Source organism: Kryptolebias marmoratus, linkage group LG3 (assembly GCF_001649575.2).
Source record: "Kryptolebias marmoratus isolate JLee-2015 linkage group LG3, ASM164957v2, whole genome shotgun sequence".
In the NCBI taxonomy this organism is placed as follows: Eukaryota; Metazoa; Chordata; class Actinopteri; order Cyprinodontiformes; family Rivulidae; genus Kryptolebias; species Kryptolebias marmoratus.
In genome coordinates this window covers 15,808,166-15,832,503 of record NC_051432.1, presented here as the reverse complement: position 1 = coordinate 15,832,503, position 24,338 = coordinate 15,808,166, and the positions used below count along the sequence as shown (strand labels likewise).

The 24,338-nt window shown below is 38.4% G+C and overlaps 1 protein-coding gene across 1 annotated transcript in view; it reads right to left on the bottom strand.

Moving 5' to 3' along the window:
• Positions 1-659: 659 nt before the first annotated feature.
• mtnr1aa (melatonin receptor 1A a) overlaps positions 660-24,338 on the bottom strand; it is a 44,847-nt gene continuing 21,168 nt past the window's right edge. The window contains exon 2 of the mRNA XM_017408753.3: positions 660-2,904. Coding sequence (XP_017264242.1) covers positions 2,036-2,904 — 869 coding nt within the window. The 3' untranslated portion in view covers positions 660-2,035. The remainder of the gene's footprint in view (positions 2,905-24,338) is intronic.

The following is a 24,338-nucleotide window of genomic DNA, read 5'->3' as shown; positions in this document are numbered from 1 at the left end:
TGCTGATATATGGTTTATCAAGCTTAAAGCACTTGTTAAGGAAAATTAAAGCCCTTTGCAGACATGATGTGAGCAACATTAATAATCCTTCATTCTGTTACAGTGGCAGAAGTTTGATAAGGACGCAGCAAATAAGTCCTTTGTTCCATACTGAATACTGTCCTAACTTTTGTTAAGTTTGGTTAAACAGCTGTTTTAGCTTACACACAAGTAAGGTTTAGGCAATACAACCTCTTGGTTAGAACTGGGAACTGTTTGAAAGTACAGCCCTCTCATAGCCCCACTTTTTTTAAAACTGAATACATTGAGATTGTAAGATTGTGGGGCTCAAAGTATTTAGATTATAATAGTGAAATGTCTCCAGGTCTGTTCTAGTAAGAGCACTATTTCAAGTTGAACAGAAAAGTGGCCGGGGGACAGTAAGCTTGGTAAAAGTTAATATATTTACTCACCATCAAATGAGTGGAAATATTGCATCTAAAATAGACTTTCATAATCCTGGAATAAAAGTTTAATAAAACCTGTCTTAGTGAGATGTTGCTTTAACTTAATGGCTATTTTTAGGCTAAGATAATATCCAAAACTCTTTCAGAACCAAAACAGACCAGATTTAAAGGATGCAGGAGGATTTTAAACCAACTTGTAATAAAGCAAAACCCTTCATCAGTATAAGATTTTATTTTGCATATAAACAATTCCTGATTTTCATGCATACAGTATGATGAGCTCAAAAAGTGGAGAGAAAGATCCATCTTACTAATTTTGATTCCCCACCTAATGTAGAAGGACGGTACTGTAAAGTAGAAGAAGACATCAGCAACCCACATTGCCTGGACTCAATAGCGCCACAAATGAGGTTATTAAAACTGGTTACCTTCATTGCTATATTTTTTTTAACAAAAACCTTATTGTTATATAGGTTTTTTTTTCAAATAAAGTTTGGTAGAAACCTTTTGTACCTCAAAAAATTATCCTTTCATTATACAGGAGTAGTTATATAAAGCACTGTGCAAAAGTTTTAAACCACACCTATTTTCTTTTTACATTGCTTCCAAGCAGAGACTCCTTGTAATCCTTTAAAGTCCTCCTTATTAGTAAATCATCAGGCTTTCTGAAGGCCTTTCAAAGTTCGTCATTGTGGACTTTGGCTGCTTTTTAACACAATTTCTGTCCAGTCCTTTTTATGAGCCCCACTGTGTCCCCAATCCCAACTTTGGGAACCACTAACTGTGCGCCAATTTTTCACCTTGTGAATTATTTTGTTGGTGCAAAAATAATATTTTATGTGTCAAACTGTGTTATCTTTGGTACTTTTTATAGATTCATCTAAATAAATGGGAACAAATTGTATCATAAACAAATGCTGTCACAATTTGTTAGAAAGTCCAATTTAAAAATGTCCGTTTCTAATTTATCTGTTATGACAAGACTGTCTCAACTGTTGAGTTTAGGAATGAGTCATAGGTTTGAATTACATGTCTTAAACAACAACAAATTCCTTAAAAAATAGTACTGGACTCAAAATGAATGGAAAAAAAGCACCCAAAGGCTAAAAAAATTAAAATACTGTCATAAAGATTGGACAAGTATTGTTAAAGACTTCTTTAAATTGTTACAAGAAAGTCAGCTTCCTTGGAAGTAAAATATAAAGAGGAAAGACTTTTGCACTGTACTGTATTTATATATGTATATAAATATATATGGCATATCATACAAAATATATACTTACATAATGCATGATACATTTATATCATCACTGTAAATATTAAAACAAAACAGACATTTTTATATTCACTTTACTACATGTACTGCTGAGTCAAACAGTGCTTAATAAAGACGAGGATTATATGCACCTCTGCTTTTTCTGTGATTGTTAAGAGGTCAGATAGCACCGTACAGTATGACAGTCAAGACAGCTCAGAAGACAGAAGCTGTTTATATTTGTATTTGATTTTTTCTGTAATAAGTCATTTGGAAAAAAAAAAAAAAAAGTCACTCTCAAAAACTGGACATGAGTTCATGTCTGAGTTCAGCCTCAGACAGAGTCCACCTTGACCTGGTTATTGTTAGTCATGAGTGGTGACGGTTTACTCTTGAGCCTCTCCCCTGCATCATTGGAGCTGTCCTGGAAGAAGATCCGAGCCGTACACACCGACACCACGATCCGCTTGTACTCCCGCCTGAAGTTCTGGTTCAGCACACCGTACACGATAGCATTAAGGCAGCTGTTGAAGTAGGCCATGAAGTAGCTGGCCACAAATAACCACTCAGGGATGAGGGGAACCACCACCTCTGGTTTGATTGCTACAGCCAGGCCAATGAAGTTGAGCGGCGCCCAGCAAACGGCGAAGAGCACGAACACCACAAACATCGTGACAAAATTTCTCACGTCGTGTGGCGTCAGCTTGGGTCGATTGTCTGGCTTGACTCTTCTCCTCACCTGAATGACCAAAATCCATATCCGCAGGTAACAGTAGGTGACAATCATGATGGGTAAAATGAAGTGAAAAAACACCACGGCGATCGTGTACGCCGAGCTGGCTGACTGCTCAAAAGTGCAGGAGTAAATTCGTGGGTCATACTGAAGGGAGCCCACAAACAGGTTGGGCACGATGGCCACCACAGTCAGTGCCCATATTAACAACACGTAGCAGACAGAGTTTTTGTCACTGTACAGTTTGTCATATTTGAGGCTGTGACAGATGTAGCAGTATCTATTTATGGCGATGCCAGTGATGTTGAAAATGGAGCCGATGACGCTGACACCCATGAGGAAACCGCTGATCTGGCAATGGACGTAACCCAGGTTCCAGCCATTGCGGAAAATAGAGGTGAGGACCAAAGGGTAAGGGTATATGGCCACCACCAGGTCTGCCACTGCCAGGCTGACCACAAAGATGTTCCCTAAAAATGAAAACAGAGGAAAAAAGATACCATTAAATACTTCCAAATTAAGAAGACTCAAATGTTAAGCAGATTTTCTCTGTAGTGATACATTTAATAACATAAAACATTCACAGAATAAGAATAAGTTACAATAAACAACAATATAAAACTATTTTTATTAAAAATATATATCGGAATGTATGCTCCGTGTGAATGAGAGGTAAAAATATGTGAAGTTTCTTGTTCATAAGATCACTTTTACAAATCAAGTTTTTTTTTGTTTTGCAAAAAGTAAAGTTGAAGTTTTACAGTTGCAGAAGGTTTATTCCGACTTTTTTACTTGACATAAGAACATGCTCCATTATTCTTGCTGATGAAATCTAAAACTTATTTTATGTTTGCATATTAATGTACAGTTACTCCGCAATGATACTGAAGAAAATTAACTTTTGAAAGCAGTACAAAAATAGCTGCTAGATAATTCAACAAAAACTAGTAAACCACAGGGTTGGAGGTACTTTTATTACTCCTAATGCTCAATATGTGGTTCTAAATTAGTTTCCTGGTAGAGATTTTCATCTCTCTTATTTGGCTTTTGACTCACAGTTCGAGACCTTAAAAGAGCTTATGTATATTTAGCATTTTTATTATTTCTTTTGCTCTTATTCTGTTTTATTTTAACAACCAGAATAAAACTTTGTCACTGTCTTGTGTTCGAGAACAATGAAAGACTGTTTAGCAGCTATTCAAATATACACACAACATACTGTATTTACATAGGCAGTGGTTGGGTGTATTATGTACACTTTAAACAGTTGGGTGGTTTGTGCACAAGTGATGCAAAGTGGTGCACAAATATTGAAGCTTTTCCTATTACCTTCAGGACTTGATGGGGAGAGACACACCTAACAACCTGGAGAAAGAAACTGCTGGCAGTTTTAGTTTTCAATTGTAAAATATTTTAATGCAACTAAAATTGACCACATTGTACAAAATTAAATAATTAGTTTGGCATTTTTTGTGACCTGATCGGACCCTTTAATTGGTAGAACTACTTGATAACGCTTCAGTGCTTCAGAATAGAAAGAGAATTTTCACTGTTGTTGCTTTTGAGGGTGCTGCTTTGCTCAGACTGAGGGGAAGACAATTAATGAGACAACTTGTTGGTAAGGATAAATGAAAAAAAAAAAAAACCTCAAAGCTAATTTTGAAGCTGTTCCATTAAGCTCTATAGCAATCTGTGCCGCTATTGGTATTTTTGTACAGTAATTGAAGTACAGTAATTACAACAAAGTTGTTGGTGTCATTTAATTACGTGAATTAATTAATATTGTCTCGTTTGCTCGGCCACTTGGTCAGTGTGACTTAAATTTTGTTGTCTGCACTTGTCCTGAAACTTCCACCAGGCGTATCGATGTCAACATGCAGCCAACAGCACCTTTTGAAACAAACCCTCATTCAAAAGATGGTGCCAAACACAACAAAGATTAAAGAGTGAGCGTTCCTTAAAGGAATGCATATCGCCTGCTGCCCTTCGTGTCTGAGGTTTAAACTAAGATCTAATCTTTAAACTAAGTCTTGAAAATGATGTTGTGTGTTAGTGCTTGAAGTGCAGTATGTGTCGTTAATGACTCAGTTACGACCACACCAGGCGATAAAAAGAGTAAGTCCAGCCGAAACAAATGAAAGAAACATAAAGAACGCTTGCTTTGTGAAGACGTTGTAAAGAGATTTGTTGTTCTCCACATTTGGATAATTTATCACTCAGTGAGCACAAGGACAGTAAAAGAAGAAAAAAAAAAAAACTAAACTGTGCTAAATTCCTGGTAGAAAAAACCCCTCGAAGTTTCTCTAACCTGAGCATTGCCACCACCTATTGAGCTGGAGTGTAAAACTGTTGGCCCCAGCATTAAAGTGTACGGTGCAACTGACTCAAAACGATTATGAATTCAAGTAAATGAACGAGTAAATTAGACATGGTTTGTGGAAGAACTTCTTTTAAACAAAACTGAAAAACAAGATAAACAAATATGTAAAAGGAGTCAAATATTTGGCCTCTGAGGGACTTGCCACGACAGTGTTGGAACATCTAGACCCACAACATTTCCACAGCTTCCACTTTCATATCGGTGAAGTGTGTATGGTAATCAGTACAGCATCACAAGGATGCTGTTTATCATCACATGCTAAGATTCATTTACTACATGCCAGATTGGAAGTGAGCACATCCTATATCTCTGCAATCACTGCAGTGAAAGAGGCAATTTCATTTTTGTCCTGGTTTTATAGGCAGACAGTATCAGACACCCTCCTCCCCGCGCCGCATACAGACCCATCAGTCTCACCTGAGCGTGAGAATCAAAATACAGATCAGCAAAGCGGTCCGTTATCTCACAGGGTACATACCAACCATTCCGCTGGCGGGGATCGAACGTGCTTATTAATTAAGTTTTGTCTTTTTATACCTGTCATTCAGCTGCCCTCTGTAGGGAATTACGTGCACCTGCTGTCGTGTCAGGATCACGTTGCAGCTGCAAAGGACACAATGTATGTGTGTATGCTGTTGTTGTGAGAACGTGAGAGGGGGGAGAGGACCTGTTTCCCAAATACATGAACAATCTTGCAAAGGTGCCTGCAGTCTGAAGTCCTGGTTACAGATGCAACTGGGTGCTGAATCACTCAATAATGGTGAAAAACTGTAGGATTTCCTTTTTATCATAAACTTTCTCTTCAATGAGGTGTTAACACCATGGTCTTATAGGTTTATTTTTAATCAAATTGTTACCAGGGTTGGTGGTTGGTTGTTGACCGGTTATAATTAAATAAAACATAAGAAAGGTTTTTTTTTTTTTTTTTTTTTTTTTTTCTGCAGCTAGAAAGCCACCTGGAGCCATTATTACGTCACCTAAAACATTTCTTCTGCCATTTAATCCTCCATCTGTTAAACTCTTAACATCTGTAGAAGACCAATGTTTATCTATACAAATCATAGTTTTTGTCTCAATATTTCAGGTGTCTGAATATCACCAGCATTATAAAGGCTGTTTTAGACAACAGTCACTGGTCTGGAGCGTTCTTAACAACGCCATCATGTCTAATCTTCCATTATTAGTAATGATGCTGCAAACCTAAGTTTCACACACACAACGTTACAGGCAGGATTTTTCAGTGGTTACAAAAAAAGGCATTGCAAACAAAATGTATAAATTCAGTTAAGAACAGCAATAGTGAATGCAGCTCCTGTGCACTGACCAGCTTTTACTACACAGCAGACAATAAAGCAAACAGCAGGAAGAGGAAAGACAGCGAGCTCCTGTAAATCCAGGGCTAATTCCAATTCTTATTAACGCTGAAGCTCTGTGTTTTGTTGCTCTCTCTCAGGTTTACCAGACTACTTGCTACAACAGTTCAAAAGTTTTCGACATGGCACTCATATCCTTTGCATCTGCTGTTGGGCTCGGCGAGCCTGCCTCTTGCCTTTGATGAGAGCAGCTCTTTGTTTTGGCCCCAATAAGGAGTTGTTGCTGAGATGGCACAGATTTTTCTTTGCCTTCTGTTCCGACCACACTGCTCCAGTACTTCCACAAAACACTTCAGGACCGAGGCGCCTGCTGGACATCTCTGTGCAACTTCTGAGTGGACTGAGGAGGCCAACCCACCGCTGTTGCACGTTTGAGCTGCCAAGCGAGGTAGTAGCAGAGCTGTAGGAGTCGACATGTGACAAGGTAAGACAGCTTTACAGCTCAAGGATGTGATCTGATGATGACACACAGTCTGTACGACCACCAGACCGCAGGATTTAAAAATCCAAACAGCAGATTCATTACAGAGACGATTGCTCATGACACACATCAACTTCACATTTAGTTGAAGAGTTGGGTCACCACAAAGAGGATTATTATGCTGAATTTACCCAGAAGCTCTTTAAAATGGTACTGTATGAGGAAGACGTCTCACACATTTAATGAGTAGAGCTCCAGGTCATCGCATTGTGGGTTCAGCTCTTTGGGATAGCAAAATTTGTTTTAGAAATAAATTTATCCTTGACCTTGACATCTATGCAGGATGTGGCTAGTTCGAATATTTATTTATGAACGGTCATAAGCAACTTAACGACGTACTGGTCTTCGCAGCCATTTTGGGGGAACTGTTTTGTGAAAGTACCTTTTGACGGCTTTTGAACTTTATTTCTCAAATTTACCAACAGCTGTTCTTTAAAAAAGGTGAGCTGAATTAAAATAAGCCAAGTCAAGTCATACAACTTAAATAATGCAGCTATAGCATGTAGCTTCTTTACACTCGACACATCCAGCTGTGCTGCCACCATAAAGCTTCCTTTAAGGTTGTGTTTATCTGATATGTGTAAGTCCAGGAGTCACCCTCCCATTTGGCTCTTTTTCTGTCGCTGCTCAGAGAAATATCCAGCTCCTTAGTTACTAAGCAACTCTCCGTTCTGTTCATTAGTTGGAGTGAAGCAAAAAAAGTGAAGTTGTGGTGACGGGTAAAATTTTGAATGAAAGTGAGCTTTGTACCAGCTGACAAAAAAAACAAAACAAGTGAAAGCCTTCATGTCCAGGGAGCAGGGTGCAGTTAGTGGAGCTGCCAGAAAAGAAATGTTTTCATCTAGAGTTCTAAGACAGCATGCAGTCAAGTTAAAGGTGTGTCTTCTTTATTTTCATGTCTGCTCCTTTCTGCGGCAGCGCTGTCCGAGGGGTTTTAAAACCTCATCATTAACAGTGTTAACCTTGCCAAGGTGAAATGCCTTTGGACAGCTGGCTCTTTGGGATGCTGGACTCTCTCAGTCACCGTTTGCCACAGTTGCTAGTTCTGTGATTGACGCATCATTCTGAGTTTTCATTTGGCTTGGGGATAGATATGGCCCGGTGCTGTGTCCCTTTTCCATTTCTGCAATCCCACACTTTCAACCAATTCCTGTTAGGATTTAGGTACAAGTGAAGCCCATCTGAGCATTTTTTTTTTGTGCCACTGTAGCTTGCAATGAATTTTGACACAGTCCGGTAAGCCAAAGAGATATACAGTTCATTTAATGTCAGTTTGACTTTTTCCACATTTTATGGCATCAAGTCATAATCAGAAAATGGAATATGCTGAATTTATTCTGCCATGAAAACCGCATAGTTTAAAAACGGTTTCTAAAGTACACTGAAAAGTAAATTTGAGCATCACATCAAAATTATCTGTGAAACCTTCTAAGTCACGGTTAATTTTGAAAGTAATGACATCAGCAAGGAACTTAAAGACTTTCTTTTTTTAAAGTGTTTCTTCCTGTCCAGACAAGCCGAATGAGCATTTGTGAGCACCTCGAGTCTTTTATCAGATTTTCCAGAGCATTTAAAACCTGGTTTTGATTTAGACATAAAAGGACAGTTATACAAAGGAGATGTGATCTGATTTAAAGTTCAACAAACGTGCAGCCAAGAAGATTATTTGATTCAGACTGCTGTTTTCTTTTTGACCATTGGCTATTTTCATCTCTATAATCATTTAAGGCCTGTGTGTTGGCCCCTCTCAGTTGACAAACTCCCCCTCCTATTTGAAAACAAATATTCTTTCCTAGTTCAAATTATCAGATCAAATAAGCTCTGAACTTTCCACGAATTATCTCCATATTCCAATCAGCAGTTAAACTGTTTACCCCATTCAGCTCCTCCGGCACATCCATCTCTCAATGCTGACCTCTGAAACAAATTTGAAAGTAAACAACGGCTAAGTCATTTATAATTGGCCAGTGGCTCCAAATTCAACAAAAATCTAATAAGTTATCTGTATTTAATCAGAGGAAATTAAAACGGTTAAACACAGTCTCAGCTAACAGGACTTGTTCGTTTTTAAAACCTTCACATTTGGTTGCTTTTGGTTTTTTCCTTCTTCCAACCTCATGACACCCCTTCTCCTTCTGCAGTGACAAAGACAGAAATCAAGCGCAGCATGAGACTTGCACCTAGACCCTCAGGTCTCCTTCAGAAGGCTTTACATTGCAGCAAAAGTGTTACATTTTTCAATACATCAGACTCGCAGCTGTGCCTTGAGAGCTGTGCTGTTCTTGCAGCGGTGACATTTCTACAGAACAGGTTTCAGAGTAAGAGGCACTCTGACTGTCCTTAACATGTGCTCTCTCAGCTTACTCAGCAAAAGCTGTAGTTTGCTGTCACCTCTCCAGCTAGGGGTGTTTGATTGGTTTATTCATGGCAAATATCCAACAAAGAATGTTCTCTGCCGGCACATGTTCTCTGTCTGTTCATTTAGTACCAATAATGGGCAGGTTGTTAAGATCACTTTATGGTTGCTGTATCAGTGTATGCAGGAAAGATGCTGGCTTGGAACAGAAAACAACAGATGGGGTTTACTTAAACTCAACAGCAGTAAAACTGAGCTCTTAGTTGTGATCTCCGGGAGTAATACTCAGAAAGCCTGGAGATATCCTTTTGGTGATGGGTGCTCTACCTGCGCGTCCTTTAAGGTTTGCAACATTGGCATCATCTAGGACTGCTTTCTCAAAGTTTGACCCCTTTTTTTATACTGCAGAAACATCTAAAGACTCCAGCTATCACACCCTGACTCTATGGCTAAATTATCACATACCTTCACATCCCTGTCTTGTTTGGGGTACCTAAGGAAGCTCTGGAAAGGTCTAGTATGTCCAAAACTTTCCTGCTCAGATTCTCACCTTCATCAAACCTTGGCAACACATATCACCACCTGTCATTTGCTTTTGCCGGCTTCCAATTATGTCTTGAACTAATTAGAAAATCATCCATCTCACCTATAAATCACTCCAGGCCGTGCTCCGCAGTACCTCTCTGACAACCTCCACCTCCACACCCTGTCCCGGAGCCTCAGGTTTTCTGACACTGGCTTGCCCTCCAGCCCTTGCAGCAGATTGAAAACACTGAGGATCGCAGCCTTGAACCTCTGGAATGACATTCACAAGTCCTCGACCCTGGATATATTAAATACACTCCTAAAACTTTACTTATTCATCAGAGCAGTCAGTCTAACCAAGCATTCGTCCCCACCAGTCTCTGATCTCTCTCTGATCTGAACATTTTTGCTTGTTTAAAATAACAAGGCAACTGGACTTCTCGTTTTGTAGAAGATTTTGTGCTTCTCAAACAAGTATTGTCACATTTCAAACTGAGAAGCACTGAGCTCTAAAACTGCAGTGAGTTGCTCTATTTATGTAGATGAACACACATGCAGATCACCCTCCCTCCCCTCCCTCCTGAGGGTCAGTATTTGCTTTCTTGGCCTAGTCCATATGAGAGATGCTTTGGTCACATGAATGAAGGTGCAAATTGGTGTAAAACTGACTGGGGATTCCTGACACCCTTGATTGTGTGTGTTGGAAAGTTAAACTCTGAGATCTCCTCCTTTGTTTAATGCTGGTCTTTCTCATCTGACATGTCAAATGTCAAACCAGCTGCCTTAAAAACAAATAAAAAAAAACATAAAGACAGGCAGAAAAAAACCTTTGGGACTCAGATCTGCGCTTGTTGTTTGTTTTATACTGGTCCTCTAAGGCCCCCCTGGAACTCATGAAAGAAACAAATAAAAAAAAAAAAAACTGAGTTGATATTAATCTGTTATTGTAATTTTCTGGTTTGGATTGGTGGTAGGTTGCCAGTCTGTCACAGCACCAACACAGACACATGAAACACACAACATGGCATGCTAACATTCATATCTAAGGTCTATTTAGAGTCACTAATTAACCTAATATGGACATATTTGGACAGTGTGAAAGGAGAACATGCAAAATTTTCACCATCAAGTGGCCTTATATATTAATACTAATTCACAATATTGTTTGAGACTGAGACGTGCAAATACATAATATCTACACTGCAAGACACCTCAACAAGGAACACACAAAAAAGCTTCTAAACAGATTGGACAAAGTCTTGATTTCTGGCTGCTTTTTGAATCCTCTCCAGTCAATTTTCCAACAGTCTATTCACTGCAGCACTGGTCTTGCTTTAAATAATTCTCTAAACATTTATGATAAACTTGTACAGCCAGAGTATTCAGTTTAATGTTTTTGATTTTCAGGTGTTGATATGCCGTGCAGCATGTGTGCCTCCAACAACACACAAAGCCTGCAGGTTTCTTGTAGGAGATAATGTGCAAGTGCTCAAGGTCAACAGCAGGTGGAGCCAGTCTGAATCAGTAAGGCTCTATGTCCTGTGCTCTTCCAATCAAAAGAATCATTCAAGGAGGTATGTATTTTTTTTTCTAAGGTCAAGAGTCGAGACTAACTATAGATGACATGTTCGTACTGTTCTAAAAACCTCAGTACTACGAACCCCTATACATGCCACAGAAAATAATTAACACTTTCTAAAAGAGCTGTAAAACTTTTATTGCTCCATTTCTTCCAACAAATGTTTGCTTCCCTCCATATAGATAGATCAAACAGATCCAAACAGTTAAATAAATAATTAATTTTGAAAAAAACTATGACCTTAAGAATCAGAAATAAATTAAATTGTGAGCTGCCTATAGATACACTTCCATAATGACTCAATGAAAACAAACAGGAACTCATCTTTATTCATAGTTTATTCAAAAAGTACATCTATGTGCATTTGAGGATTTGACAGATAAGACGGTACCATAACAAAATGCAAACAAATCCACAACTAGGATACAAATTAACTTGCAATGAAAAAAGAACAACCCCCCAAAAATGTAGAAAACAAGGGAGGGAAATGAAGGCAGGCCATACAAAGGAGCAGAGCGATTATTTTCCTGGGTCACTCCTGGATTTGCTGGTGTTGTGTTTATGAATGAAGCCAGTGACAGCCGTAGATGACGGCACGTTTAATCTGCTCACATCTCTTGCAGAAGCTATTTTGAGAGCGTATGATGGGAGCAACAACAAACAGCATACAGTACATCAATAATGAAACATCTAAAGCACAATCTGTCAATATCCATCTTCTCTTTACAATATAAAGAGTGTTTTCAGCTGCTGCCAGGATAGTAAAATATGAAGCACTTAGACGAGGTTTATTCTTTCCCTTACAAACTGACCTTAAGTGCCTTCTGTGCTACAGAGCTAGCAGGCAGCAACAGTGGAGCAGAAAGCTCCAACGCACACTGACAACCTGATCTTTGTTTGCAGCAATCACCAAAAGTTTCTTTAACTCAACAGAAACAGCAATCGGCGTCAATAAAAGTGATCATGTAAATGCTTCAATACAGTATTAATTACCACAAAAAAAAAACAAACCTTGAGAATGACCATAACAAGACAACGTTTCTTCCTGTGTCCTGCATTTTAATCCAAGGTTATTTCCAGACTTGTGTGCTTCTGTGCAATTATCTTATCAGGTCGAGAAAGTTTTCCCAAGGGGTTGAAGATTCCTTCGAGATACGCCCAACTTAGCACACAATGTCCTTTGTCCAGCAAAAATCTTAAAACAGCAGAGCATTTTTTCCCCCCCTTATAAGAGGAATGTTGCTACGGCGACACATTTCAGATCTCACACAAGTGTTTTTATTGTGTTTTATTTACAGAAATACAAATGATTTCTTTTCGCCAGACAATATTAGCGTGTCCTGTCTCCATTAGCACAGCTCGAGAAGAGCTGAGCGATGCTTACCAACAAACTGTCCAGCCTCTTTAAAATTTCAGACACCTCACTAAGACATGTCAATCTTAAATGCGCTTGGGCTTCCATTTTATAGTGGCGACTGTAATTTTTAATAATCTTGTGTTGTGAAAATACCTGTCTACCACACTTACTTTCTGTGTTCGGGGAGCAGAGATGACAAAACACCATGGGTGGTGTCACACTGGATGTCAGATGGGCCCACACAGCAGGTGGCATGACACAGCCTGACAGGTCCAGTCACTTCTTCCAGATAAGCCCTCTAGACAACTTGTCCAATGTCATGTTGTCAATCTGATTACACCATCTTCGCGCTGCATGGACTGGTGGCAAAACGCGATTTGAAAAATGAAGCTGTTTATCAGACCATGTATGAAAACGATCTCTCTTATCAACTCTGAAATCTGTGGTACGTGCCAAGCTGTCATTCTTGGCTGTGGATGTAGGACTGTTTGTCTTTCTATCATGCTAATCTTAATGAACAGGAGTTCGTGGAGTGTGGGACACTGTACTTCAGATCCCCCAGGAGCTGTGGGGCTGGGTGGACCATGTGGCTGGAGCTCTTGTAGCTACTGGTGAGACAAAGATTTACAGTACTCCAGCTGCTCCCCAGTGAGCTGCACTCTATAGCCTCATATTTGAAAGACTTTTTATGCAAAGTGCTGTCATAGTTTTACCACATGGGATTAACACCAGAAAGCAAAAAGTAGGACTAGTCTAAAGCTGTTTCATCGAGTTCCCCCTTACCGTTGGTTGGTATCCATTTCCTAAAATAATGTTACACCTTTCTTATATTATTACCTGATATACAGTATGATATTACCACCTAACAATTTCTTGTCATGTATCACTATTGTTGTCACTTTTAGGGCATTTTAAAGGGTTCAAATAGACTTCTATCATTCATTTATCAGGTTAGAAATGCAACGCTATTATTTTTTAATAAAATGACATTATAAAAGAACTGATTTCGCAAAAAATAAATAAATAGGGCCTGGAACAGAAAAAGATTCATAAATAGTAGAAACTCAACATGTTATGTCTAAAGAGTTTTCCAATAGAAATAGGCCAACCAGTGCATTGACCTTACCAGGTCTGAGTAGAGGAAAAACTCAATCTAAAAGGTGTGCTAAAAGTGCCCACAGAAGGAAAACGTGTTATTAGATTTCCACCAGAGGAAAGAGTCTGTCTTTATGGATCACAGGTTCTCTTTAGAAAACAGTCAGCTCTGTTTCTGCTCGTTCTTCCATGGTGTGACCCACCTGATCCGCCACACTGTTGGGTTTCATTTTTTATTTTATTTTTCTGTTGTTATAAGAGATTGCCCAACATTTTATTGCCGTGTAACAGGTTCTGGTTTTGACAGATTCGGCTTAACTAGTTGTTACATATAGTCGTGACAAAAACAAAAAGTGAGAGAAGAGATTCCAGCTCGGGGATTTAAAAAAAAAGGTAATTTCATAAAATGTCAAGCAGAAAACCCCGGTGGACTGAGACAACGCTGAGTGGCAAAATAGGTCTGCCTTACAATAATGTGTGGAAGTGTTTATACGGTCACAATGCTTAGCAAAAAATGTTTGGTTACAAAAGGCAACAAGCCTTCGTCAGAGCTGAAGAGGAGAAAAAGCAGCTGGCATCATAGCAGTATTCATACACTTATTCTATTTGACAATTTTCCAGCATGTAATAAAACACACATCACTTCTTTTGCCATAACAGCCACTTTTAAAGTTATTTTATCAGGCTATAAAAGTTATTGATGGGAAATGCTCACACATTGGACATGAAGTAAACAAGCTAAGTCAATGTGGTGGAGTTGTGGTTGAGACAGTTCCTCTTATAAACAGTAGATGTTGCCTCAGAATATGATCTGTATAAATTTTATTTAACTTTGACATTTAATTTTTGTTTTATTATTTCTTTTGCAAAGAAGGCCAATTTATATTGACCACGATTGATTTATGACAGCAATAAAAGCAGAAAACATCCAAGGGGGTGAATACCTTTTTTATAGGCACTGTACATCAAGTAAAAGTTGTATTTCTGATTATCTCTTCACAAATTAATTTCTCTTTGGTTCAAAAGTTCAACTTTGATGTGATTTCCGATTCCATTTTATTTGGCCATTAAAGAAAAAGAACCAAATGCTTGTTTTGTTGTATAAAAACAATAGGCATAAAGCATCACATGTCTGAACCAAAAGGTATTTAAAATTGATCTCTGGCTTTTATGAATCAACATCAGCTGATGCTGGTCTGTCACAGGATATTAGTATACATGCCGTCCTTGGTTTTTCTACATAACATAAGGCAGCTCAAGATACTTGGGAGTGATTTATAAATGCTATCATCTATATAATACTCTCAGCTCTGTCTACAGCACATGCAGCACATGAATAAATCCCTGCTGAACAGATGGTGGAGCAAAGTCAAGCTGTGTCTTTAAAAAGTTCCGACTTAAAAGTACAGAAAACTCAGAAAAACAACGTATAGGCTCATACCAAAGTAATCCCTATCAGGTCATAAGACCCTTTGAAGCCTATTTGTCTGTTCTTTGCAGAGGCACACACTACTGCTGGTATTTGCATATATATAAAAATGATGTTGCAACTTTAGGATAGAGATTGAACAGCCAGCCAGTGATGCTGGATGTAAAGATCTATCAGTGAAATGTGGTTTTACTGAGGTCTTTAATCATTTCACCCTCTGCCGATTGAAGTGTTGTGGGTTTTAAACCAACACAGAAAATAATCACTCAGTGCACACAGAGTTCGAAAAACTTCACATTGCAGATACCTCAAACACGACACAGTTAGAATGAGCTGAGACAGGCCAACAACAACGACCAACTTTATCACAAAAACAGACAACCTGCGAAAAACTGTTTTCCCCACTTCACTCAAAGTAAGTCTTTGTTCATTAATACTTTTGTCGTTTTCAGTAGAAAAAACTTGCAGGACCAACAACAACCGTGAAGGCTACATTCAGACCTGGAATGTAGCCTTAAGTAGACCCTTAAAATAACTCATAAAATAAACAAATGTAGGATATTGCATGAAATAATAATCATGTTAAACTAAATCCATCCCTTGTTTTATGATGTATATTGAAGTAAATTTATCAGTGGTCCACAAAAATAATTTATGAGTTGGTTCTCTCTGTTTTGATTAAATTTGAAAACGATCATCTTCACTGTGGTCATCTTGTAAAATGCTCAGCATCAGTCACAGCACAAGAATTTGAGCTTTCTGAAAGTATGTCACATGTTTACACACTTGCACACAACGCTGTCTACACAGCGAAAATGATTGTGATTTTCCTAAAACATCAGGTGACCTGCTGAGATCTTGTTTGTTGCTCAGCTGACAGCCCACTCACTACATGATGTAGACTTTGTGTTTGCATGTAGAGCGAATATCTGTGCTCCAATCAACATTTTACTGCCAAGCGTAAATACTCATGTTTTAGATATGTCCACTAATAAATAGATCAGCCATAATGCATGTTTGTGAATGGGGCCCCAAGTGCAGCCAACACCAAACTTGTCCACAAATTCCTGAGACTGTACTCAAGTGGAAACAACATATAAGGCATGCAGATGTGTATCTGTGGCGCATCAGTGCAGAGTAAATTTAATTTGAAGAGATAAAATGAACTCCACTGTGTTTAATTGTATGTACAAATAACAATGTCATTAATATTGCTAAAAGTGAAAATACACACAAACCATGTAACCAGAGTTCTTGTTATACAGTATATGAACCATCAACTAGGCAGTAATTCAAAATGGAAACAAAAAGAAAATGTTGAAGAGATCAACATGACAACAAACCGTCTAAGGTAAATTCAGGATGTTTTCTGAAATTAACATCACAAAGGAAGATATAGAAATATCACTGATGCTTGAAGATCCTTTTTATCCTTTAACTTTAGAGAGCACAATAAAAAAAACACAAATGGACATGGTTGCAAAACAACCTTTGTATAAAGAAGCATACACACACACACACACACACACATCACAATCATCAAAATAATTTCTGGCAGTTACGCTTGAATTTCCTCTGAAAATCCTTTTCAAAAAGGACAAAGAATGCACACAGCGACAAAAATCACCTGGTGAAATTTCTTCTTTTTTTTTTAAACTGCACTTTATCGCCCATCGCCTTCACCAAGAAGATACAATTAAACTGTGGCCACCATGCCTTCAATCATGTATTTAACAGGTGATAACAAAACTAGTAGAGTTGCTGTCTGAAAGGCAAAAGAGCAGTGTGGAGGTGGTGGTGGGGGTGATGGGTTGACCCAGATAGGAGACTAACTTAAAGTTTGTCAACCAGGACAAACAAAATTGGTTTGAATAAAGTGTAAAACTAACCACTGCAGTCTCCAAATTGCTCAAATACTAAACCTAATGTTCTAAATTATCCCCAAAATCTACATCTATAGTTAAATGCACAGTAAACATTAACAGAGCTGGAGTTTATCATGTTAATTGATGGCCTGCTTGCTGCAGATCTTGTTTTCCTAATGTGCGTTAAAAAAAATTAAATCAGCAACCGAACAGAAAACAAACAAAATGCACACATCGCTTCATTTCCCGAAGACAAAGTGAAAATTTATGAGAGGGACAACAAAAGTCATGTCGTTTACGCAAGAGTGTGCACATCCAGCTCTGCAGACAGAGAGCTACTGTAGAGAACAAAAATTTTATTGTCCAAAGACGGTCACATGAAGGCCGTTGAAACGTTCGATTCTTCTCCCCAGTTCTGCTTAAACACCAGCAGGTTAGAGGTTGATGCTAAAGAGCCTGAAGACTTTAAACTTTTACATGAAACCTGACTGCAAACTGAACTGAAGTTTGAGGTTTTGTGTTTGTGGGACATGACATCTGCTGCCAAGACCACTCAAAATGTGGTTAAGAAACCAAGTAAGGTCAAAGAAAAGAGAACAGGCCAGTTGTGTATTTACTTATAATACCCATTGATTAATATCACCCATTTGTTGAACACTAAAGACTTTTGTTTCCCCGCTTTAGCCTGCCAGTCATCACTGCCTCAGGTGCCCATTCATAATATGCAAACCGCAAACCTCTTGACTCACACAAGTGCAAATATTAATCTAAAGTAAACTTTGTCTACAGTAAAAACATATATTGAGGCAGAAGGTGGCTTAAACATATCATTAGACAAAGAAGAGGAGGAAGTTTTAGATTCAACACTGCAAGCAGAAAAAAAGGTAATTAAAAGCAAACATTATGCACTAAAAATTAGAGATGCTTAGTTGATGAGCTGCTGATTGGAAATGGTTGGTTTTCACATTGGTTGGCCATGTTCGCCCATCAGCCAGAACACGTACAATACTCTGCATCAGAATCTTAGACTTTAAATGTGGCATGATTGCTGGTATCTGAGTATTTTAGGTTTCAACTGTTGATCTACTGGAATTTTCATGCACAAACATCTGTAGGGTTTATAAAGAATGGTCCTAAAAAGAAAACATCCAGTGAGCAGCAAAGTGTGGACAAAAATGCCTTGTTGAGGTGAGGAGAATGAACAGACTGGTTCCAGATCCCAGTAAGACTAGTTACAACCAAGGTCTGCAGAATCCCACCTCTGAATGGACGACATGTCCAACCTTAAAGCAGACTGGATACAGCAGCAGAAGATCCCTTTGAGTGCTGAGGCTACAATTTGCAGTCTGATTAAAATTGGACAAAAAGAGCTTGGAAAAGCATCACCTGATTTGTTTAGTCTAGATTCACTGAACTCTAAAAGGTCTCCACAGTCACCAGATCTCACTCTTCTCAATCACCTCTTAGATGTAGTGGAATGGGAGATTTACACCATTAATGTTCAGCTGACAAGTCCGGAGCAACTGTGCGATGCTAACATGTCAATATGGACTAAAATCTCTGAGAAAGGTTTCCAACACCTTGTTGAATCTATGCCACAAAACATGGAAGCAATTCTGAAGGCAAAAGTGGATCCAACCTGGTATTAGCAAGGTGGACCTGACAAAGTGGCCAGTGAGTGTTTGCAACAGAGCTCCTATGTGGCTGGTAAATTTCAGAGCATTAGATCCACAGTGTTGCAGCTTCTGTTCACAGAGACAGATACCAATAACAGTGCCACTTATAGAGATTCCCTTATTTTTCTACCTGGTCTTGCTTTCTGTTGTCTTTGCACACCTGGTTCTAGTTTCCCCATTATCACACCTGCTGTGCATCAGATCATTACTTTCTGTTTATTCAGTTCCTGGTTTCTGCAGTTCATTTGTGTTCGTCTTATGTCAAAAGAAGTTTTACCCTGCTTTGTCAAGCCTTTGGTTTGTTTTCATGGCCTTTTTAGTGCCCTTGGTTTAGTTTTCATTTTTGATTTTTCACTTCCTGCCTTCAAGTTTTGTCTAGAGTCATGTTCTCCTCTACATCAGTGTTTCCCCAACCCTGTTAATTGGTACATTTTCACTGGTTTCTTGCTTCAACGTACCTGATTTAAATCAACAAGTAATTAAGCTTCTGCAGAGCTTCTTTTGACAAGGCGATGAGGTAAATAATTTCTTGGATTTGATTGTAAAAATCAAATGTCACCACAAAACTGACACCAAATGTTCACTTAATGGTGAAGTTACAAAGCATTTTACAGTAATTTTACCCAGCTATACTTTTAACAACTGTTGCTTTTTATTCTAAATAAATAAACACTAAAAGAAGGCATAAAACACTGGGTGTAAAACCTATAGTGCCAGACTTCACAGTAGCACATAGCCGCTTCTAGGAATTTATCATCCAGTCACATGCACACGCAAACAGCAACCAATTACAGGGTGGCTAGATTCCCATTTGCAATTACAAAGCAGCTCTATCCCGTCAGAAGATTGGATTGATCCCATTTATGTCATTTAGGTCCCTAGAAAGTAAGTATTTAATGAGGGGTTACGGCTGCTCATTATGAAATGAGCGCACTCATCATGCTTCAAGGTTACTGAAGGTACTGGACAATAACAATCTAAAAAATATATTTTTTAAGTTGTAAAGTTAGGTATTGAAATTTTTCATATTTTATTGAATGAATTATGTGGTTGTCAATCTAATTCACTGACGTCCTCCTGAACTGAGCAGCAGTGTGAGAGATTGCAACATGTGAAACTAGTAAAATATTTCTGACCTAAGCGGAAGTTGTTCCTTTAATTGTTAATGTACTTTAACGCAGATTTGGACGCAGTTTCACAAGTGCTCGAAGTGAGCTTATCATGCTGCACAGCTGCAGTTTGCTCCACTTTCTGAAAACAGCTACAGCCGTTTCAGGGCTCATCGTGTTTGGTGTGAAACAGTTGCAGCTAAAGAAAAAAAAAAAAACAAGCTGATTTTTTTCTTTTTTATTACGTCTCCGCTGCTCGAACGCCATCAGATGTGGCGTTCGCTCCTAAAAAGTTTAGATGTTCGTGCCAAAAGTCCCACAGCAGCAAAGAAATGGATGTTTTCAGAGATTGATGGAGATAAAAACGGAGCCGAGTTTGACTGGATGTACACTGTTGCAGTTGTGCACTTTTACTGATAAATAAAAGATACGCTGATAAGTTTCTGTTGACGCCTCAGCGTCACTCCAGTAAGTAGTGCTAAAGTTTCTGCTGAAACTCTATAGAACATATTGCTGCTCCAAATACCACACTAGGGGAAAAACAAATACATGTGATGACATTTTTATGTAAATAGTTACGTAACCTTCCTAAAGCTAAGCATCTTTTGTATATTTTTGTATGTCTTTGCTTCTCATAGCAAATTGAGGTCATATTACAGTCTCGGGCAATGAGCTTTATCCCATATGATAATTTGTGTGGTAGTTATTTCCATCATTCTTTCTGACCCCTGCTGACCTCTAATATCTTAGTGTAATCCTGTTAAAGCACAGTTGGGATTGTTTTTCTTCATTTCTGTCCCCCTTTGACCTTGTTTTCAGACTGGCAGAGAATATTATAAACATATTGGCTTTTAACAGATGAGATGCATTTTATTACTGTGGTTAACAGCTTATCATTTCATTTTATTTTCCTCCTAATGTCACTTTAAGTCTATGAGATCGACACAGTATTTGATTTCAAATTTACTGACTTGACAGATCGGGTTTAAAAATCACACATGGAGCAGCCAGAATGTCATATTTATCCTAATCCCTGCATTTAAAATCCATCTTTTTTTATTGCATCAAGAGTTTCTTTCCTCACATTCATGCATCACTCAGTCTCTCTACTGAACAGTCACTTCCATCATACTTCTGACAAAAAGATTAAAAGTTCTTAAACACCGTCTGTGTTTGCACAGTGGAATAAGCACACAAAGAAGCTGCATCCGGGTGTGTAATGCAGTTCCATCTACTTAAAAGTAAATGCACACAGTATAAATAGGCATCATGATTAAGCACACAGAGCAAAAAGGAGGGAGATGTCAATCACACACCCATGCTTGTCATACAAACCCAGTTTTATACTTTGTGTTCACACACAAAAACATCTTACAACAATGGTATGATAGAGCAAGTGGTTAAAACAGGGAACAAATCCCACAAACAGTATTTCCAAGGTACAGTACAGTTTATCAAAACAACTTTGACGTTTTTGCATAAATATCTAAGCTACTCATTTTAAATAAACTTTATTTTCAGTGATCCAAGTACTTATTATGGCAAATAAAATGTCAAAAGGTTCTAAAAATATTCTGTAATGAAGGTATTAGAAAAGGATGACAGGTGCTATCAACAATCCAAACATCACTTGTTTAATTATTGGTTTATTTAGGTTAGATAGTTTTATATCTAACAATAACTTGTGTTTGACAGTGACTAATTAATTACTGTCATAATTTACAAAAATAAATTTTTTTAAGGTCTTTGAGGCTGTGAATATTCCCATCTTTTGTATGAACAATTACAACTGTAAGATTGTGAAGAAAACCTGATTTCTGCTCGTATATGAATATGTGTGTACAAAACATGAGTGCATCAGTAGCAGAACAAATGCAATTTTGAGATGAAATGGAGATGCATTAGGTTTTACATCTTCGCATTAATAAAATCCTCCTTTTTCTATGCCCACTTTTCTGTGCACGGTTGTGGGGAGCTGGTGTTTATTTCCAGCAGTCATTGTGCGAGAGGTGGGGTTCACCTGGACAGAGACACAGAGACAAACCAGACAGACAACTATTCATGCACTCACTCACCTCTAGGGGCAATTTAGTTACCAAATAACTTAACATGCATGGTTTTTCTCTGTGGGAAAAAACTGGAGTACCTGGGAAAAAAAAACATGTGAATGGGGAGAATATGCAAACTGTATATAAAGAGGCCCCAGCCAACCTTCCTGCTGTGAGGTGACCGCTCTAAACACTGGACCGCCGGGATAAAAATTAAATCCATTTATTTATTCAGTGAAGATTTCACAAGCAGGTTCATTTCTACAGGTGTCAAGTTAAAACTAAAGCAGATAAGTTGAAAATGTATTTATCTTTCTTTCAAACTATAAACTTCCTGTGTAGCTCGTCTTCTGGTGCCGTTTCTGTTGTGTTGTATTTGATTCCTCAGCAGTGATGTAGGCTGTTTAGAAGAAGACACGCAGTCAGTGACCCGCTGGTATAAACACCAACAAAGTCTCCGAAAAAGGGTTTATTACTGTTGGTAACGGTTACAGCACAGTGCAGTTTTTTCCTACCCTGATCATGTGGATCAGCTAACATTTCAGGAGGAAACAAGTAAAGTAGAGCACGTATTGACAAAGAGCACATAACACCACAATTGGAATAAAGTAACCAGAAAAAGTCAAATTTTCTTTACCAGTAACTTTTCTCACGTTTCCTAAATCTCTCCTTTGTGATTTTAATTATAGATTTTTTTTGTTGTGGCCTTTTTTTTGGAGGGTTTAGCAGGGTGGTGCCCTGAAAATGAGGGAGTAAATGCTGCGGCAGCTCTCAGTTTGAATCTGACCTCTGACCTACCACAGCACGCACTCCAACAACTGAACCACACAGGCACCCGGTATCAGGATGTTCCTAATCAGTGAGGTTAATTACTTTGGCCACACAAAAATAAATAAATAAATAAATAGATTGAGGAGAGAGAAGCAGCTTATCTGCATGATACTGGTTCTCAAAACCGACGCACTACAAAAACCCTGTCTTTATACATCATTTTGACAACAAACGGCTCCAGTCTAGAGGGTGGTGGGTGTAGAGAAAACTGTACATTATTACACCGTGTTAGGCAACATCAGAACACATAGGGGATTTGTGTCATATCATTGTGAATTAGGATTTATTCTTTTCAAAGTAGCATTGGTGTAAAAACAGGCTCATCGGAACTCAATTTCAACTCTGATCCTGAGGTTTGAGATGCACCAAGTACCTCCAGGTAGAACTGGTTCTCGGTCAAAGTTCCTGCGTTGGATACGCCGCTTATTATGTAAGCACAGGCACATATGCACAAGGCCACAGGTTAATTCTTTAGTCATTAATTCTCCCCTTGACCCTCAACTGCGCAGGAGGGAGGACTTGTCAAAATGACCCACTTTGCAAAAACGTCCTTAGTTTGATCCTGAAATTGGTCCTGACAGGACCTGACACACACTGCTTCTCCATAACACACACACATACTCCTGGTCTGAAAGTGCATTTCAGGGTAACAGTTTGAACTCTTGACAGGATGATTTAGTTTATGTAGAATTAACAGACATGTGATGAATGAATGATAAATTACTTGTGTTTGACCTGTTGCTTCTTTATTTAATTTGATGCAGAGAATAAAGCGACAGCATCTGCTGCAGCCCTCTTTGAACTCTAATTTAATTACATAAGAAAAAGAGTAGGAGCGATCCTCCTTTTCTGTTTTCGTTACAATTAGATGCACGACTACCCAAATCCTTGATAAAAAAAAAAAAAAAGCTGCTTTCAACCTCTGTTAAAATCCCCCCTCTCCTACTCAAATTGTGGCTGTATCAGTAATGACGCATCTCTATCCATTAGGTCACAAACTACTGTGGGTCAGTTATCAAAGACATTTTTATATAATCAACAGCACAAATATGGTTACATCAAATGTAGTTCAGACAATTTAAAAAAATATTTATCTTTTTGCATGAATTGACCCCAAAGTTTGGGGTGGATTTTATTCCCAGTTGTTCCTAATTTCAAGTTAACCGTTTGCAGCCGTCAAAGCTTTGTGAATTAGGTTTCAGAGGATCGGCGTGTGAGAGAATGAAATTTATTCTGGGTGTCTCATGGATAATTTTCCAGCCAGCAGAAGTCCAGAAAATAATCAGTGACTCCAGCAAGTAATCCTCCAGAGTTTACAGAAAACAAGTTTGTATGCTGATGAGTTACAGCCTCAAACGCTTTGCTTCTGATCTCCGTGTCTTGATCAACTTGCTTTAAGAGCATCATTAAGGAGCCTCCTCCAACCAGGCTCAAAATGTGATTTCCAGAACTTAACTTTTGATTCCCTGTTGCTCCAGCCATCAACTGTGGAGTGTTCCCTTCACGCACCTCCAGCACAGAATTTTCAAAACAAGCTAAAAGACACATTAATAACAGAAACTATGAAACAAAGTTGCTTAAACAGTATATTTTGCCAGAAACTGTGTTCTGTTTTTGTTGCTTCCTTCTCATAAAATGCCCAGGCAAGACAGCTGATATACAGGTGCTGGTCATAAAATTAGAATATCATGAAAAAGTAGATTGATTTCAGTAATTCCATTTAAAAAGTGAAACTTGTATATTATATTCATACATTACATACAAACTCATATATTTCAAATGTTTATTTCATTTAATTTT